This window comes from Trichosurus vulpecula, chromosome 4 (genome assembly GCF_011100635.1).
Source record: "Trichosurus vulpecula isolate mTriVul1 chromosome 4, mTriVul1.pri, whole genome shotgun sequence".
Lineage (NCBI taxonomy): Eukaryota > Metazoa > Chordata > Mammalia > Diprotodontia > Phalangeridae > Trichosurus > Trichosurus vulpecula.
The window spans coordinates 186,904,573-186,922,428 of NC_050576.1; the positions used below are offsets into that span (position 1 = coordinate 186,904,573).

Sequence of the window (17,856 nt, forward strand, 5' to 3'; positions counted from 1 at the left end):
CATTTGCAGCAGCAGCTGCAGTTTGTGGTTGAGTAGAAAAAAACATTAAAACACCTGGGTTTTAGTCCTGGCTTTGCTCTCCACCTGTTGCATGGCCTTGGGCAAGTGTCATCTTTTCTGGGCTCAAGTTTCCTCCTTCATAAAGCAAAGATGTTTAGAAGATTCCTTCTAGTTCTATTCTCATTATGGTGTGTTGTGGTGGAGCGAGTCAGGAGTGAGGATTAAGTTGCGATTCAGATGCTTCTTACTAGCTGGGGGATATTAGGCTAGTGATTCCACCTTTCTGAGTCTCAGTGTCCACATTTGTAAAATGAAAATGTCCATGCATTCTAACAAATGCATCGGTACATGTTGTTTGGACACAACAGATGATTTCCAGTGAATAAGGGCAGTGATGTTTTCACTAACTACTTTACAGGGTTGTGGTGAAGAAAGAAATTTGCAAACCTTAAAATGCTGTTTAGCTATGTTATTATTATTGCTAAGATCCCTGGTTCCAAAAGCAATTCCAACCCTTCCCCAACCCCACCCCCCCATCTCCAAATTTAGGGGAGGGAAGAGGCAAGAGTGGCTTGCCTGGGGACACAACCTGGGTGTTCATCAAGCCTGATACAATTCCTGCCACAAGGCTGAGTAGAGCATAGGTGTGGGGAAAGGGGGGGGGGGCATCAGCTCACCCATGGTTGCTATGGCTCCCCATCCCGGATTTGCCCATTTCTCCTAATGGAGCAAGAGAGCGGGAGGGAGGGAGGGAGAGAGGGAGACAGAGGGGAGTGGAGGAGGGAAAGAGGGAGAGGGGGAGAGAGAGAGAGAGAGAGACAGAGAGAGAGAGAGAGACAGAGAGAGAGAGAGACAGACAGAGAGAGAGAGAGACAGAGACAGAGACAGAGACAGAGAGAGAGAGAGACAGAGAATTCCTGACTATTCTCCTTCCACCTCTCTTGCCTTCCATCCCATCTGTGTCTATCTCTATTTGGAGCAGATGTTCGGATGGGGGGGGGGGGTAGGCTGAATTGGGGGGGGGGGTGTCATGTTATGCCAGGATTAAGTGTATCTGAGTGGGGAGGTGCTTGGAGAGTGAGAAGGGGCAGGGCCCCTTTGCCTACGTCCAGGAGCCAGACTGTGACGTTGTTTAACGAAAAAGGAAAAACAGCTGAGATAGATCGAGCCTGAGACAGAGATAGAGAGAGACGGGGAGAGCAAGAGGGGAAGGCACATTTTCAGCACGCATGAAGATAATAATCTCTCTAGGTTGGAGCCAGCTTCTTCCCAGAGTTTCCTGAATTGTTCACCTCCTCAGAGGACCTAGATACTGAAGTCTCTCAGAGGTTGGGCAAGCCATTGCAGTTGGCATGAGGGTAAGCATCAGGGCACAGGTGATGGTCCCTGGCATTTGGGGGCTACTGAGCTGGTGTTTCTTCTGTGACTGGGCCCTGGGTGGTCCCCGAGACCCTCGATCTCTACCCCTCCTGGCTTCCCAAGGCAAACTAGGAGCTGTACCCACTTGGGCACCTCCAGAAGGGGCAGAGGCAGCTTTGGCTTTCCTTTACTCTGGGGATGCCCAGAAACTGGCTGGAGCCAACTGCAGTGGGCGCTACGAGGCACAAGGAGCCAGGGTCAGCCTGGGACTCCCACAAATCCTCCAGGGAGCTGCAGGTACCTTGGCACAGGCAGCAAATTTCCTCAACATGTTGCTCCAGGCCAATGACATCCGGGAATCCAGTGTGGAGGAAGATATAGAGTGGTACCAAGCATTGGTACGAAGTGTGGCTGAGGGTGACCCAAAGGCATACCGGGCATCATTGACTTTCAATCCAGCTCCTGGTGCTACCTTGCCTCAGCTGGCACTTCGAGCCACCAGGACAGGAGAGGAGACACTCTTGCAGGATTTGTCAATGGCCAGAGTCCAGGAAGCAAGGCCAGCTGGTGTTGGGGTCACCATGGGCCTAAGAAAGCGGGTGCTAAGCAATGACCTGGGTAGCCTGGACAGCCCGAAATGGCCACGGGGGGATGGGTATGTGGGTGACACAAGTCATGTTCACCTCTCACCCCCCTTTCTGGAGTGTCAAGGGGGTCAACTCCGACCTGGCTGGCTAATTGAGCTTTCTACCACCTTCTATGGGCTCAAGCCCGATCTCAGTCCTGAGGTCAGGTGAGTATGTTTTTACTTGTACATCTGCGTATAAATAACATGTATACATATATATGTATATATGCATGTATGCTATTTATATAAGTAAAATGTATATATATATATGTAAGATATATACATATATGGGTGTGCAAATGTGCATACTGGTATGTGTATATGTATATGTGTATATATATATATATATACTTTGGAATCTATGTATGGGTGTAGATACAGGAATATAGGACACAATTTTGTCTAGATGTATAACTTATCTACCTACTCATGCTGGCCTACATATTTGCATAGCAATCAACAAATATTTATGTGCATTCATATTCATGCTTGGATTTGTTCACGAATATAGCTATATTTGCATAGGTTTGTTGCAGGCTTGTACAAGTATGTGCAGTTGCCCATATGTTCATGTGTCTGTAAGTCTGTATATACAGATGCATGTCCACTTATCTTTGGTGTAGAGATGTGTGCAATCAGGTGAGGACTTTTCTGTTGTATGGAAGATCAGAGGAAAGGAAAAAAATAATGACCATATACAGCCCTAAATTCCAAGCTACACAGGGAGCTAGCGTAGAAGTTGTCACTTGACCACTAAAACTCTGAGAAAGGACCTTCCCAAGGCCAATCAAGTTCTAGGAGGCTCATCCTTTCTGGAAGCTGCCTCAGCTTCCAAATCCTTTTGGACTTTTTTCAGTATCTCAGGTTCCCAATCTTACTGTACAGTGTAGTGCCCATTGACCAAGAAGATGATCAGATCTGCTCTGTTTTTACCAATGGAGCACCTGATACCCCTTAACAACTGACCCACCCCATCCTTCTCCAGCTTTGTCACAACCCATGACAAAGGTCCACCAAATCAAGCAGAGAACCTGGAACACCTGAGCACTCGAACAGCTGCTGGATAAGTGAGGCAAGGATTTCATGGTCACAGCCTTGGATAGGGCAGGGAAGTCATCCCAGGTGTTCATTTCATTTCTGGTTGTTGGCTCCCCCACTTTACCCTCTCTCCAAGCAGGATGCCTCTCTGCTTAACAGGCACTCGACTCTCCTGTGCCCAGCCCTCTCCTATTTGCCCAGAGCTAGGAACTAGAGTGTGAACAGCTCAGTAGGAGCTCAGGGGTGCTCTGATTCATCCTCCATTCTTGGTGACAATTAACATATTCCTGACTTGGGGAGAGGGAGAAGGTAATGTTTGTGTGTGTGTGTTTGCATGGATCATTGAGTAAATGTGTAAATCCTTTCCTGACAGAGTCTCAGCCCTCCAGACTGAACCCCTCCGATTGGTGGTGCCTAACTCCACCAGACTTAGACTCTTCCTTTCCCCTAGACATGGACTGGGAGAGATTACAGCCCAGTTCCATCTGTCCCAACCAAAATTCCCCTTTCATCCCCAAACTCATCAGAGATCTTAGGGAGGCATCAAAGCAGCAGAAAAGCTCAGGGAGGGGTGGGAGTAGGGGGTATGGAGCATCATGGGAGAGAGTTATGTCCCTGATAGGGAAGGGACTCTCCCATAGAAGCATGGCCAGGAGGAAGGTGTTCCATTCCCCACCCTTTCTGCTTCAGGGGGTTGGTACGGATGGATGTGGACCTTCAGAGTGTGGACATTGATCAATGTGCCAGTGGCCCTGGCTGGTTCTCCAATACACACCAGTGTGACCTCAATAGCACCCAGGTACGAACAGATTGGAGTTGGGGTGGGTGGATATGTGTGTGTGGTGGGGGGGACTCCCTGTCCCAGGATTTCAGTTCATGTCCCGTTTCCTTTTCCCATCATCTATACTACCAGAAGCAGCAGAAACAAGCTGAAATTTCAGCTCCCACAGTTTGAACTGAGACCATAGTGATGAGCCCAGAGTGTCCAGTGGGGAATAGGAGAGAGGATTTCAAGAGAGCCTATTTGTGCTCTGTCCGCAACTATTTCCCCTAAAGCCGCCGATGTGTCCGTGCATACTCCCTCTCAATGCTTCAGGGTCTGTTCCCTACCAGGGACCCTTCCTGGTGACTGGGGGGGACAGAATACAGACTATAGAGAAACATATAGACACAGAAAAAAGGATAAAAGAACAGGCTGGCAACTATGGACATCAATACTAAGGCATTATGAGTAATGGAGTGGAGAAGAGGTGATGGTTGAGTCTAAAGAATTATCTCTGCAACTCCAGAGAGGAAGTCCAGGAATTCCAAAGACCTACCTCATATTTATTCTGAATAAACACGATATAGAGGAAGAGTATTGATTCCATGAACGTGTAGATTGTCTTCATATCCTTTGCATTCAGAACAGTGCCCAGAACAGAGTCGGTACTTAATAAATGCTTGTTAATTAATTGATTTAGAGTCAGGAGACCTGGGCTCAAAACCCAGCTCTGCCATTTCCTGTTTTTGTGACCCTCAGGCCACCTGTTTAACCCCTTTGGGCTTCAGTTTCCTCATCTGAAAAATGTGGGGTTCAGACTAAGGTCTCTCCCAGTTCAAATTCTATGATCCCTGATTCTAGCAAATCTCATATCTGCCTTGGACAGAAGTCAACCCAAGGCCTTCATTCCAATGGAGATGTCTCTAAAATGCAATAGAGATGAGGGTATGTACCCACGTACAGAGTGTCCCCCCAAAAGTGAGTGTCCCAAGATATATATACATACTTTATTTCCTGAACAGGCAAAGACATTACAGTTATGAGCTAACTGGAGTGTGTATACATTTGGTGGGTACACCTGGGATTACTCTTCCTTTACAAAGATGATCTGACTCATCAGTAGGGTGTGTGATTTGAGTGGTTTCTTCAGAAAAAGGGATGGGCTGATTCTGAATCATCCATATCTGGGGGACATCTGTAGTCTCCAATGTGTGAGACAACTGGATTACTCTCCTTAGGAATAGACAACAGCCAAATTCTATGGAAAGTAAGTGGCTAAGACAGGGACATAGTTTTTACTATGATCTCGATTTCATTATCATTGCTCTATCCCATTGAGCCAATGAGAGTGCAGTCTCTCCCTCATCTTTCTTTTCTCTTCTATCATTTATTTCTCTTTTGGGATACTGTCAGAGGTTGGGCAAAGACCCTTCCAGTTCCATCTTGCTGAATTACTTCACCAAATTCAATCAAAAGATACCTATTTTTTTTTTGGAGGAGGGAAGGCAGGGCAATTGGGGTTAAGTGACTTGCTCAAGGTCATGCAGCTAGAAAGTGTGTCAAGTATCTGAGGCCGGATTTGAACTTAGGTCCTCCTGACTCCAGGGCTGGTGCTCTACTCACTGCGCCACCTAGCTGCCCCCAAAAGATACTTATTATATGCATGGTACTATACTAGGCTTTGAGGAAAGAGCTATAAAATAAGACGCTGACCTACCCTCATGGAGCTTCCAATTTAATGGAGGGAAAGACACAAACGATGACAATAAAGAATATGGAAGCAAAAAATAGAAGTCAAGACAGAGTGTTATGCGAATATTGATAAGAAAAAGATCATTTTCTTTTGGGAAAATCAGGGAGGCTTTCATTGAGGAGATGATAGAACCAATCCTTGAGGGAATGTGTGTATTTGTCCTTCCTTCTCGAAGAAGACTATGACATCAGGGAAATGATGACATGACTTGCAGTTGACTTTGATTTGAGTGAGGGAGGACTGTGCAAGGTCACCAGCCTTACTTTCTCCTTCAGAGCCATCTGGGTCCAGTGGTCTGATATTCACCAGGGCAACTGGTGATGGCCCAGGATGCATTGGGAGACTGTGGCCCTTTCAGGCTAAGGTCTTTTCAGGTTCTCACTTTGAGTGAGGTAACGTCCATTCAGTGAATAGGCCTCTTTAAGAAGTGAATTTTGGAGAGGCAATTGGGGTTAAGTGACTTGCCCAGGGTCACACAGCTAGTAAGTCAAGTATCTGAAGCTGGATTTGAATTCAAGTCCTCCAGACTCCAGGGCCAGTGGTCTATCCACTGTGCCACCTAGGTGCCCCCCTTGAGGGAAAGAAGAGATTTCAAGGCAAAGGAAAGGGCATATTCTAGACAAGGGCTTTGTGAACAAAGGCATAGAAAAAAAATAGAGGGCAAGATGAGAAGATGGAATGGTGAGCAGTGCTGTTTGACTGACATAAAGAAGGGGAATAACATAAGCTACAATAGGAAAGGTGACTTGGAGTCAGCTCTCCATATGCATGTCTAGCAGGCATCTAAAACTCAAAATGTCCCAGACCTCCATTTCTTCTAGTCACCCAGGTCCACAAGCTCAGGACTCTTCTTTCTTACTTGCCCAAATCTTATGGATGTTACTTCCTCTACAACTCTCAAATTTGTCCCCTTTTCTGGACTCATGTGACCATGTGAGGGAAGAGTCAAAGATAAACAAGGGTTAGAGTCTTTGTACCTATGTATGGTCATCAAAAGAAATAGAGGAAGTAGAGGGAAGGACATAAACATTTTGAGGAAGGAGAGGTCAAGTCAACAAGCATTTGTTCCTTGACTTCTGTGAGGTAGAGTACGAGATGGAAACTGAGGGTAGAGCTCTGGGCAGAGATTAGAGATGAAGATTTAGATTTGGGGATGACCTTGATCATCTATCAGACTTGATTATATTCTTTCCTTATTTTGGACAGACTGAGGAATGGAGGAGAAATAAAAGTCTGGCTTTGGCCTCCCAGTCTCCTGGCATCATTCCTGATGGGATGTGCAGTCTTTCACTGAAGTCATATGTCCCCAGAAAAAGGAAGTTATTTACCCCTTGGCCAAGGAGGCTGGATTAGGAATCCATTGAAATAAGAGATAGGCTTCCTTTATAAGGAGGGCAAAAGACTGCCCCCTGATTCCTAACCTTCAGGCCACAGGCAGGGACAGAAGGGATATAGGGGAGGGGAAGTATGACTGGGGAAAAAAAGAATTCCCTATAGAGCAGCTGGATCTTGATGGTATTCCTGTGGGGGGGTGGGGGGGGATTACCTAGAGACAAAAACTCTCTTTGCAGTGTGTCCCCCTGGAGAGTCATGGTTTTATCCTTGGCCGCTACCTTTGCCGCTGCCGACCAGGCTTCTATGGACCCAGTCTCCCCATGGGTAGGTACCTCAGATCTTGCCAACAGTGTCTTTTTCCTTAGGTTGGAGCCACCTAATCTCAACCACGCTTGGAACACTTTCCCTCCTCAGTTTTGCCTACTGATGACCATTCTGATTTCCAAAAAGTCCCAACTAACCCCTTCCCCGCTTTTTATTGGAAGCCTTCGTTGTAGGGCTTCCTTCTGTTAATTATTTCTTATTTATCCTGTATATGGCTTGCTTTGTATAGATCTATTTTCATGTTGTCTCCCTCATTGGACTGTAAGCTCTTTGAGGGCAGGGACTGTCTTTTACCTCTTTTTGTATCACTGGTGCTTGGTTAGTGTAGGCACTTAATAAATATTTATTGATTGAGAAAGCACTGTGGGGAAGAAAAGAGTAGAGGCTAGGAGCACATCCTGGGAGAAGAAAAAGAGGGGAAGAGCCTGAAGTTCCTGTGGGAACCAAAGTAGGGGTTGGGAAAGGGCAAAATGGCTGAAAAGAAAGTGTAGAGATGGAAGGCAGGAATGGGAGCAGAGAACGGGTGTATCTTTGGAGGTCAAATGAGATATGGACCAGCAGGGACCCCTCTCTTTCACTTCCATTGTCTAAAACATCTCCACAGAGATGTTTATAAAGGGTTCTACATCATCACCCCACTTGATCACGGCCTGCCAAAAAGAAGGGGAAATAGGGTGGCCCCATGATAGTGGGGAAAGGGAGGTATTGGTAGGACATTAGGTAGGAAACCTTAAGATGGGGGACTCATGCCTAGCACCTCTCCTTCACATCCTTGGAGCCTTTCTTACAGGGGAAGGTGAGAGCAATGCAGAGCCCATGGGGCAGTACAGGGCTCCCCAAGGCAGTTCCAGTCAATTGCTTCGGTGCCATCCATGCCCAGAAGGCTGTGCCAGCTGCGTGGATGCCACACCGTGCCTGGTGGAGGAGACACAGGTGCTCAGAGCAGCTGTGTTGGTTTGCCAAGCCTGCTGTATGTTGGCCGTCTTTCTCAGCATGCTGATTTCCTACCACTGCCGCAGGAGCAAGGCAAGCCTGAGTTCTTTCTTATCAATTCCTTTTTTCCAACATCATACTCCCAACAAGGCACATTTTCTCTAGGACCCCTAACAATGTTGAATGGGCCCATGTCCAGATGAGATCATTGTTGTCCAATCTGGGAAGAGTAGGGAGTTAGAGACCAGGCTACCTAGTACTGTGAGTTGGTGGGGCTAGGATTGGAAGTGGGAAAAATGGAATTGTGGGGAGAGGTCTGCTGATGACAATAAGGATGGGCCAGAGCTGTGGCTGGGAACTGAAAGGGTAGGAAGGGAAGAGTACAAGCATTAAACACCTATTACGTGCCAAGTGCTTTACAAGTATTTCATTCACAGCCCTGTGAAGTAGGTGCAATTATCCCCATTTTATAGTCAAGGAAATTGAGACAGGCATTTCATTGCAGTTCAATGCATTTCCCAGGGTCACGCAACTACAAGTGTCTGAGGCAGGATTGAAAATCAGGTCTTCCTAACTTTAGGCTGGCTTAGTGCTCAAACTACTTCATCACCTCACTGGGATTAATGACAGGGGCAAAGCCATGGGTGGGGCATGGACAGAAATAGCCTGAGGACATTTAGGTGGGAGGATACCACTGGCTGCTGTAAAACTGAGAGCCCCAATCCATCCTGCCCAGTGCCATGCCTGCTCACAAAAACCTTCTTCTTCTCTGGGGCTTGTAGACGATCCGAGCATCTGGAGTCATATTACTGGAGACCATTCTCTTTGGATCTCTGTTGCTCTACTTCCCTGTGAGTTTATGGCCAGGGCTTGGGTACCCTAACTCCTACCCTCACTTCCCCCTGCCTGCCTAGGTGTTCATATCCCTTCCCTTTTCTAATGGTCTTTACCATGTCCTTAGGACTCTGCATCTCCGTGTTTCCTGTCCTAACCAACCTCCCTCTCTCCAAGCAGCTAGGAACTATCATGGGGAGGGGGACTACTCCATATTCTGGTTCCCTTAGAGTACCCCAAACTGTGAAGGGATGGAATGGCCGGGGCAGGGGGCTGGGGGGAGGAGGTGTAAACAGGAAAAAAAAAAAACCTCAACCTAGAAGTTAACAATAGCTGTCCCAGATCCTGACTCTCCATCCTCTCTGCCTCAGGTCTTCATCCTCTACTTCAAGCCAAGCACATTCCGATGCATAGTTCTTCGGTGGGTGAGGCTGCTTGGCTTTGTCACTGTCTATGGGACCATCACCCTCAAGCTTTACAGGTAGCACCTGAGGGCAAAGACCGCCTCAACTCCAGCTCCCCCCACCCAGTCTTCTGGTGCCGGTATTTATCAGAAAGCACAACCCATTTCTTGCACTGTGAGGAAGCGTTTCTCAAATGTTGACCCCAGAACGATCATCCTGCTTTTCTGACTCCATCACTACATAATCTCCCTCTTGGTCCTCCAGCCTCTTCCCATCACCATACAAGCCACCCAGCTCTATTGTCAAGCTTGTCCCCATCCCGTTATATAGCCCCACCTTACATCCTCAAGCCCCTCCCCATCACTCTATAAGCTACTCCTCTGCCCTCAGGCCTCTTCCATCACAGTTAAGTTTACCTGCTCGGAGAGGGATGACTCTTCTTTTCCCTACAGAGTACTACAACTGTTCCTGTCTAGAACAGCTCAGCGGGGGCCTCACCTGAGCAGTGGCCGGCTGCTGAGGCGCCTTGGTCTTCTCTTGCTCCTGGTTCTGTGTTTCCTGGCAGCCTGGACAGTAGGCACTCTGGAAAGGGGGGCCCAGCATGCACCCCTGGTTATTCGTGGTCACACATCTGCTGGCCGTCACTTTTATCTTTGCCACTATGATCGCTGGGATTACATCATGGTTGTGGGTGAGATGCCCTATTCCTGTCCCCAGCCTGAACCCCTCTCTAAATCCTTCAACCTCCCCTTCTTAGCATCAGCCTAACCTCAGACTTTTTTCTCCTTAATGTCCCCCAACTTATCCTTGTCAGTGTCTCTCCCCCACCCACCTCCCCATGCACACACCCCAATAAGAGTATTAGACACTTTGATCTCGGTTGTTGACAAATGTGTCCCAGCCTCTGACTCTTTTCCCTCCAAGCTGAGATGCTCCTCCTCTGTTGGGGCAGTTTCCTCTGTTATGCCACCCGGGCAGTGCCCTCTGCCTTTCATGAGCCACGCTACATGGGTATTGCTCTACACAATGAGCTTCTGGTCTCTGCTGCCTTCCATGCAGCCAGGTGAGGATACTTCCTCAATTATATTTGAGGTGAGGAGATACATAAAATAATGATGATCAACACAAGAACATATAATTAAGTACTGTATCGAGTGGTACAAACTAAATGTTTTAATTCAAAAGGAAAGCCAAATTAGGTGGGATGAGTCATTTATTTTAGTCTTCTAGAGTAGTCTAGAAGGCTTCATGGACATGGAACTTAAGCTAAGCCTTGAAGGAAAGGGTGTTAAAATATGCAAAATATGGGGTACTCCCATACCCAATATGGAGGACATGGAAACCAATGAAACATGGGAGTAGAGGGGAGATAGTCTACTCATCTCTATAGCTTCCTGTTCTCACTCAATTCACAGGTTCATCTTGGTCCCCTCCTTACACCCAGACTGGACCCTACTTCTCTTCTTTATCCACACCCATGGCACAGTCACGACGACTCTGGCTCTGCTCTTTATCCCCAAGGTGAAGCCTCCTAGCCTGCTTACCTCCCTCCTGGCATTCTCTTATTTTTTTCCTTTGCCTGCCCCTGTCCTAGTAAATGGTAAAGATAAAATAAGGTAAGTGGTATGAAGGCAAGGCCTAAGAAATGGAAAGGAATAATAGCATCTGATGGAAGGAGAAAACAATCTCCACCCCTATGTCTTTCTAATACTTGGGGGAAAAAAATTTAAGTCTTGGAGACCCTTGGGCCAGGTGTGATGGTGATACTTTCAGTGGATTGGTAGGATCTGAAAAAAATATATCATAAGGCTGTTCCTAATGAAGAGACAGCTCTTAAGAAGGTCTATATAAGGAGAACCTGGCATTAGTCCCAACTCAGGCTTATAATTTGATTCTTCTCGGAGTTACCTGAAGATCAAAGGAAAATGGAGCAAAGGGCAGAGCAAAGGGAATATATGGGAGGAGGTGAGACAGAACAGAGAAGGAGGGAAGTCTGGAGGGAAGGAAACCTTTTTCTCTCTACTCTATCAACTATAGTTCCTGAACCCAGGGGTCCCTCCCCGGGAGGAGATTGCAGCTGAGGTCTATGAGGATGAGCTGGACCTGCAAAGATCAGGCTCCTGCCTCAACAGCAGCATTGCTTCTGCTTGGAGTGAATGCAGTCTTGACCCTGGAGACATTCGGGTGTGTACTGCTCTCCTCATCTCCTTTAGATGTTAGCTAATTGGAACTGGCTGGAGTAAACCAGCTGAGTAACCATGGTTCCCTTTCCCTGATGCTCTTCACCCAAATACCTTTTCCCTCCATGCTCTTCCTTCATCTCAACACAGTCATTTGTTGCTAGTCCTCCCCACAATGAATGCTCCCAGCAAAAGTACTAACTATGTATGCCTCACTGTGAAGTTAAACCTGGCCTTTGGATGATTCCTCCATCACTCCCTCCTATATCCAACAGTAAGCTCTTCTTGAGGTCTCACTTCTACCCTTTCTATTGCTAAACTAGATCACTTAAAACAGTTCTTTGCTCAAAGAACACAGGAGGTCACTGTTATTGAAGTTAGGGTGTCATTAAAATGAGGACCATTTGATAGCAACGCAAGATTCCATTAAATCTTGTTCAAAGTCCTTTCACATCTATTATGCCTGTATCACGATAACCAGGTAATTCTCTAAGGCTAGAGGCTGCCAATCTGCAATGAAATCACCCTGACCCCCAACTCACCCAAGAAGGGGGAATTGAAACCTAGGAGTAAACTGCCTGAGGCCACAGTTGTTGGCAGCAGCTCAGGGGCTAGGGCTCAGCCTTCCAGACTCCTGGGTCAAGAGCTTCTTGTACTGTGTCACACAGCTAGTGAGTGATGACTGTACAAGCCGACTCTAGGTTTGGATGGACCTACTGTCAAACAGCTATCAGAAGCTAGTGGGGATTGGCCAGGGAAGGCTTTATGGAAGAAATTTCAAGCAAAAATTTGGAAGAGAGCATGGCTAAGCAGAGGGAAGATTTTGCCACTTAAGAGTCTATATGAAGGCAGTTCTGATTTAGAGAAAGGAAAAAAGGGACAGGGGCACACCTGTGTGGTGTACTTCATCTTTAGCTAAATTATCCTACCTGCTTACACAGGATGAATTAAAGAAGCTCTATGCCCAGCTGGAGGTTCACAAAACCAAGAAGATGGCAGTAAACAACCCACACCTGCCCAAGAAGAGAGGCAGCTCCCGTCGAGGACTGGGCCGCTCTTTTATGAGGTGCCTGGCGGAGTTCCCTGAGGCTGTGGCACGTCGGGACCCTAGTTCCCCAGGTCGAGGCAGCTTTCCTCGTTCTTCTCGGCGACGTCTCCTCAGTTCTGGGGTTCAGACACCTGAGAGACCATCACCAACTTTGCGCAAATCTCACAGCACCTATGACCACCGAAGGGAGCAGGACCCACCACTCCTTGATTCTCTTCTCCGGAGGAAGTTGGCAAAGAAGGCTTCAAGGGGAGGAAGCCGTGACTCCATGGAAGTGCCTCCTCCTCTTGGCTTCAAGTCAGCCAGTGCCCACAACCTCGCAGTGGGAGAGAGGCTACCCCGGGCACAACCTGCCTCTCTGCAGAAATCACTCAGTGTAGTAGCTGGCTCTAGGGAGAAGGCGCTGCTCTTGGCCAGCCAAGCCTACCTGGAAGAGAGCTATAGGCTGGCACTAGAGAGAGAGGAAAGGAGAAAGGCAGGGGCAGGGAGCCCAGCCAGGAGGCCATCAGCCAGGCGACTAGAGCGGGCTCGAGGAGATTCCCTGTCACCTCCTCCATCACCTGCAAAGAGCAGCAGTGTTGACAGTTCCCATGCCTCTGGGAAGCTTCATGAGATAGGGGGGAGGTGGCCACCACCTTCACCTATTAGGCACCAGATCTCCACACCCATCCTGGCTTTAGGTGGGGCATGCTTGGGAGATTCACAGACACTATCCCCCACATCAACTTTGGCTCCGGCTCCAGCTCCAGCCCCTGCCCTACCCCCAATGCCAGCTCTAGCTCGAGAGCCTACCTTACTGACCTATATCTGCCCTTGGGAAAACGCAGAACTACCAGTCAAGGCAGAAAGTACAACCCAGGAGCCTGCTCCCGGGACAGGTAGTGGGGAGAGTCGTCTCCCAGCCCGAGCCCGGCTCTTTAGAGCCCTTTCTGTGGCAGTGGCAGTGGAGAAGCGAGAGGCTACAGAAGGTGAGGGGGCTGGAACAGAGCATCCAGAAGGAGATGTTAATGAGACTGATGATGAAAGGCACAGGATCTTTCCCAAATCCCATAGCCTCAAGACTCCCATCCAACAGGGTTCCATGCGGAGCCTAGGACTGGCCATCAAGGCTCTAACCAAGTCCCGGAGCAGCTACAAGGAGAAAGAGAATGGGGCAGGCAGTCCTGAAAGGGTAGGGAAGAGTAAGGCTTTTGAAGAAGATATTGGGTTGGTTGCTAGAACTGTGAGGGCAGGCCGGCCCAAACCGGTGAGCAAACAAGCAGCTTTGGCCCCTTGTGATGATGAGGAATCGATCCAGAACCAGCAGAATACTCACACCAGTAGAATGCTGGCTGGCTGTCCCCAGGAGGGGAGCAAGGAACGAGACGGCAAGCCTAGGGGGCCTGAGAAAGCAAAGTGGAAGGGGCAGGTGAGACAGGATCCTTTCAGCAAGAACAGAGATGTCGAGACAACTGAGATAACCCCTGGGCGAGAAAAAGAACTAAAAGGGAGATATGAGAATCCAGTTAAAGCTTGTCCTCAGCTGCCTGACAGCACAGACAGCAGAACAACTGAAATATGTCCATGGGAGGCCCCTGAGCTAGAAGCTGATAAACCAGACAGCCTAAAGGCAGAGGCCTCACCCTGGCACATGAGTAAAGGAACTTCTGGACAAGATCAAGAACAGAGATCCCAAGGGGAAAAGAGGAAAACCCCTGAAAAGTCAGGACCCAAAGGAATGATGGTCACTGATCAGAAAAAGCCTGAGCAGCAGCTGCAGGACCGAGAGGCAGTCTGTCCTTGGGAAAGCACAGACCTAGGAGGCCCTGCAGCCCAACCAGGTCCTCAACACACTAGCCGACCCAAAGATGGCCACCAGGTGCTGGGCAGCATAAGGAGAACAGCAGCAGAGGTATGTCCATGGGAAGTGACTGAGGTGGAAGCTCATAAACAAGACAGCACCAAGGCAGAGATTTGTCCCTGGGAGGTGAGTGATGGATCAAGAGATAAAGAAAAATTGCCACAGGAGGTAGATAGGCACTCCCTAGAAGAGAAACAGATGTTCAGGAAAGCAATGTTTTGGAAAGGTGAAAAGAAACTGGGTGAAGAATGGGAGAGTACAGATTTTAGGGGTCCCTCAGCCAGCCCAATGCAGACCCCAGTGACTTCAGAGTTCTCAGAAAGTGTAGGAAACAAGGTAGCTGAAGTGTGTCCATGGGAAATGGATGAGAATTTGTCTAGCAGAAAAGCTGAGATCTGTCCCTGGGAGATGAATAAAACAGTTGGAAAAGGGACACCAGGCCAAGACACCGGTGGAGAATTGGTACAAGAAAAGAAAAGGGCCTCTGGAAAAGAGAGCTATGGAGAGGCTGGAGATTCTACCTGGAAAGAAGCTGAGAAACGAGAAAGAGAGGCAGCCTGTCCTTGGGAAGGCAGAGACCCAGAGGCCCTTCCTCTACAGTCAGACCTTGCTAAAGTGCCTGGCCTTACAGGGAGTGGGACAGCAGAGATATGTCCATGGGAAGCCCTTGAACCAAGTATAAGTAAGACAGGGTCTGCCAAAGGGAAAATCCATCCCTTGGAGATGAGTGAAGGTGAAGCAGAGAAAAGGGCAGTGGAACAGAATAAAGGGGAATGCCTAGAGAACAAGGGGGAATCCAAAGAATCAACTGCTATAGCTTCAAAAAAGTTAGATATGCTGACTGAGACACAGGAAGCAGTCTGCCCCTGGGAGATATCTTCTCTCAAGACAGAACCTCAGAAAATAGACCAAGCTACAGTCAGGTCCCAGGTATCAGGTAGTATGGGAAGCAGGGCAGCTGAGGTCTGTCCATGGGAAGTACAGACTATATCTATTGACACTGTAGATACACCCTGGAAGCCAACAGATGTAGGTGGAGGGAAAAACGATTTGGAAATTGAGGTAGCTAAGGATTCCCATGGGGATACAGTAAAAGGGTTCAGAAAATCAGGACTCAAAGAAAGAGCTGTTCCTGCTCAGGAAAAGACAGACAGGCTAATTCCAGACAGGGAGGCAACTTGTCCCTGGGAGAACTCGGACCCAGGGGACTCCTCCTCACAAACAGGCAGTCAAGCCACTGGTCAACTCAAAGCTGGTCTGCAGGTATTAAGCACTGTGGGGAGCAGAACAGCTGATGTGTGTCCATGGGAGGCGGAGGCAGCTTTATCCAGTGCAAAGGCAGAGATCTGTCCCTGGGAGGTAAACAAAGAAGCAAGTGAGAACAGGGAACTGGGACAGGATGGGGAATCCAAAGAGGATAGAGGGAAAACTCTGGAAAATGGGAGCTCTGGAGAGCTGGGAGGTAAAATGTCAAAACAAGCAGCAAAGCCAAGTCAAGAGCAGGAATCTATTTGTCCTTGGGATGACAGCATGTACTCAGCTCAAGCCCCAGTGACCTCCCAGTCATCTGACAGCAAAGTAGCCAAAGTATGTCCCTGGGAGGTAGAAGAGGATACTTTCAACAAGAAAGCAGAGATCTGTCCCTGGGAAGTGAGTGACAAAACAATAGAGAAAGGGAGACTGGGAAAGGAAACAGATGGAGAATACCTAAAGAGAGATCAGGCAACCCTTGAGAAAGGGATATCTGCAGAGACTCAACATCACCCTTCTAGAGAAGAAATCACACCCATTGCAGCAAGGGAATCCATCTGTCCATGGGAGGATTCAGATTCAGGGGGTCTGTCCAACCAAGCAGACACGCAGGGCACTATCAGCTCCCAAATACTTGGTAGTGTTGGGGGTAGGGTGACTCAGGTGTGTCCGTGGGAAGCCACTGAGCCACAAGTTGATGTGCCAGAAAGCAATGTGGCAGAAATCTGTCCTTGGGAAGTGGGTGAAGGACCAAGTGAGGAAGTGACAGACAGGCAGGATCAAGGCAGGGAATCTCAACAGGAAAAAAGAAAACCCTCTAAAACATCAGACACCCAAGCTGTGATTGTCACTACACATAAAAAACAAGGGAGGCTAATCCGACAGCAAGAGACAGTCTATCTGTGGGAGAGCACAGACCTGGGGGATACCCCCTCCCAAACAGATCCTCATGACACTACTGGACCCAAAGCTGGTTCCCAGGTATTTGAAGGTACAGAGGGCAAGATGAGTTCAAGCAAAGCAGAGGATCCTCATCCCACTGGGAAAGCAGAGATCTGCCCCTGGGAGATGAGCAAAGGGGCAGAGGGTACAGATGCAGAGTTCCAAGGACTGAAGGGAAAAACACCTAGAAAAGTGAGCTCCAGAGAGACTGGAGAACATATTTTAGAAACAGAGAAATTTAGCCAAGAAGTCTGTCCTTGGGAGAGTACAGACCAAGGGGGTGGTTTCCTTCAGCCAGACAAAACCAAAGCCCCTTGCCAGGGCAGCATAGGGAGCATAATGGCAGAGGTATGCCCTTGGGAAGGTATGGAACTAGGAGGAAGTAAGCTGGAGGGTGTCCTGGCAGAAATCTGTCCCTGGGAAGGGACAGGAACCCTGCCTAGGAAACCTGCCCCTCAGGCTTCAGAAGAAACTGAAGCAGAAATCCCACTAACAGTCCAAGAGAAGCAATCTAGCCTTTCAGTTCCCATACTTCTGGGCTGTCTTCTTCCAGAAAGCAAAGTTTCTATCCCTGAGGTCACTGTTAGTTCTTTTGAAGATGATGGAGGACCCCAAAATGTTCCAGAGGGAAAGCCTGAGGCTGGCCCAATCTCAGAGACCAGTATCCAAGAGGTCAAAGGTCAACCAACTAGCCTTTCGGTCCCCAGACCTCTGGACTTTCTTCCAGAAAGCAAAATTTCTATCCCTGAGGTTACTGTTAGTTCTTTTGAAGGTGATGGAGGACCCCAAAATGTTCTAGAGGGAAAGCCAGAGGCTGGCTCAACCTCAGAGGCCAGTATCCAAGAGGTCAAAGATCAACAGCCTTCCTCAACAGAGGGCCAAGGAACAGCTTCCCCTGAGGGCCAAACTGGTGACTCCACCCCACCAACTGTCTCTCCCTAGGACTGACTTTCTCAAATTGGCTAAGTGGGTTACAAGAAGTATAAAGATGCTTTTGTTTAGGAATAAGTGTCCTGAAGTGGGAAATGATTGTCAAAAGACAGAAGGTATCAATAAAAGATTTTTAAAAAGAATAAACGCCTTTTTCAAACTGTTGTGAGTTGGTTATCTGCCCCCTCTAAATGGGTCAGAAGAAAACTGATTTTATTCACGGTGGTGGGGTGGGAAAGGCAATTGGGGTTAAGTGACTTGCCCAGGGTCACACAGCTAAGTGTCTAAGGCTGC

The 17,856-nt window shown here is 48.2% G+C and overlaps 1 protein-coding gene across 1 annotated transcript; it reads left to right on the forward strand.

The window, feature by feature from the left end:
• Positions 1–1,379: 1,379 nt before the first annotated feature.
• On the forward strand, positions 1,380–17,574 carry GPR179 (G protein-coupled receptor 179). The gene is made up of 11 exons (XM_036755625.1): positions 1,380–2,152; positions 3,716–3,824; positions 7,113–7,200; positions 7,991–8,226; positions 8,916–8,984; positions 9,339–9,448; positions 9,824–10,062; positions 10,296–10,434; positions 10,787–10,892; positions 11,409–11,555; positions 12,493–17,574. The coding sequence occupies exons 1-11, from the start codon at positions 1,380–1,382 to the stop codon at positions 17,572–17,574; spliced, it is 7,098 nt and encodes a 2,365-aa protein (XP_036611520.1).
• The last annotated feature ends 282 nt before the right edge of the window (positions 17,575–17,856 follow it).

What these genes read in the sequence shown, in the direction of transcription:
- GPR179 (XM_036755625.1), top strand. Translation starts at nt 1,380, where the DNA reads ATGGTCCCTGGCATTTGGGGGCTACTGAGCTGGTGTTTCTTCTGTGAC. An exon ending in TGGACCCAGTCTCCCCATGG is followed by an intron (nt 7,201 to 7,990) that starts GTAGGTACCTCA and finishes CCTTTCTTACAG; the next exon opens with GGGAAGGTGAGAGCAATGCA. An exon ending in GCTGCCTTCCATGCAGCCAG is followed by an intron (nt 10,435 to 10,786) that starts GTGAGGATACTT and finishes CTCAATTCACAG; the next exon opens with GTTCATCTTGGTCCCCTCCT.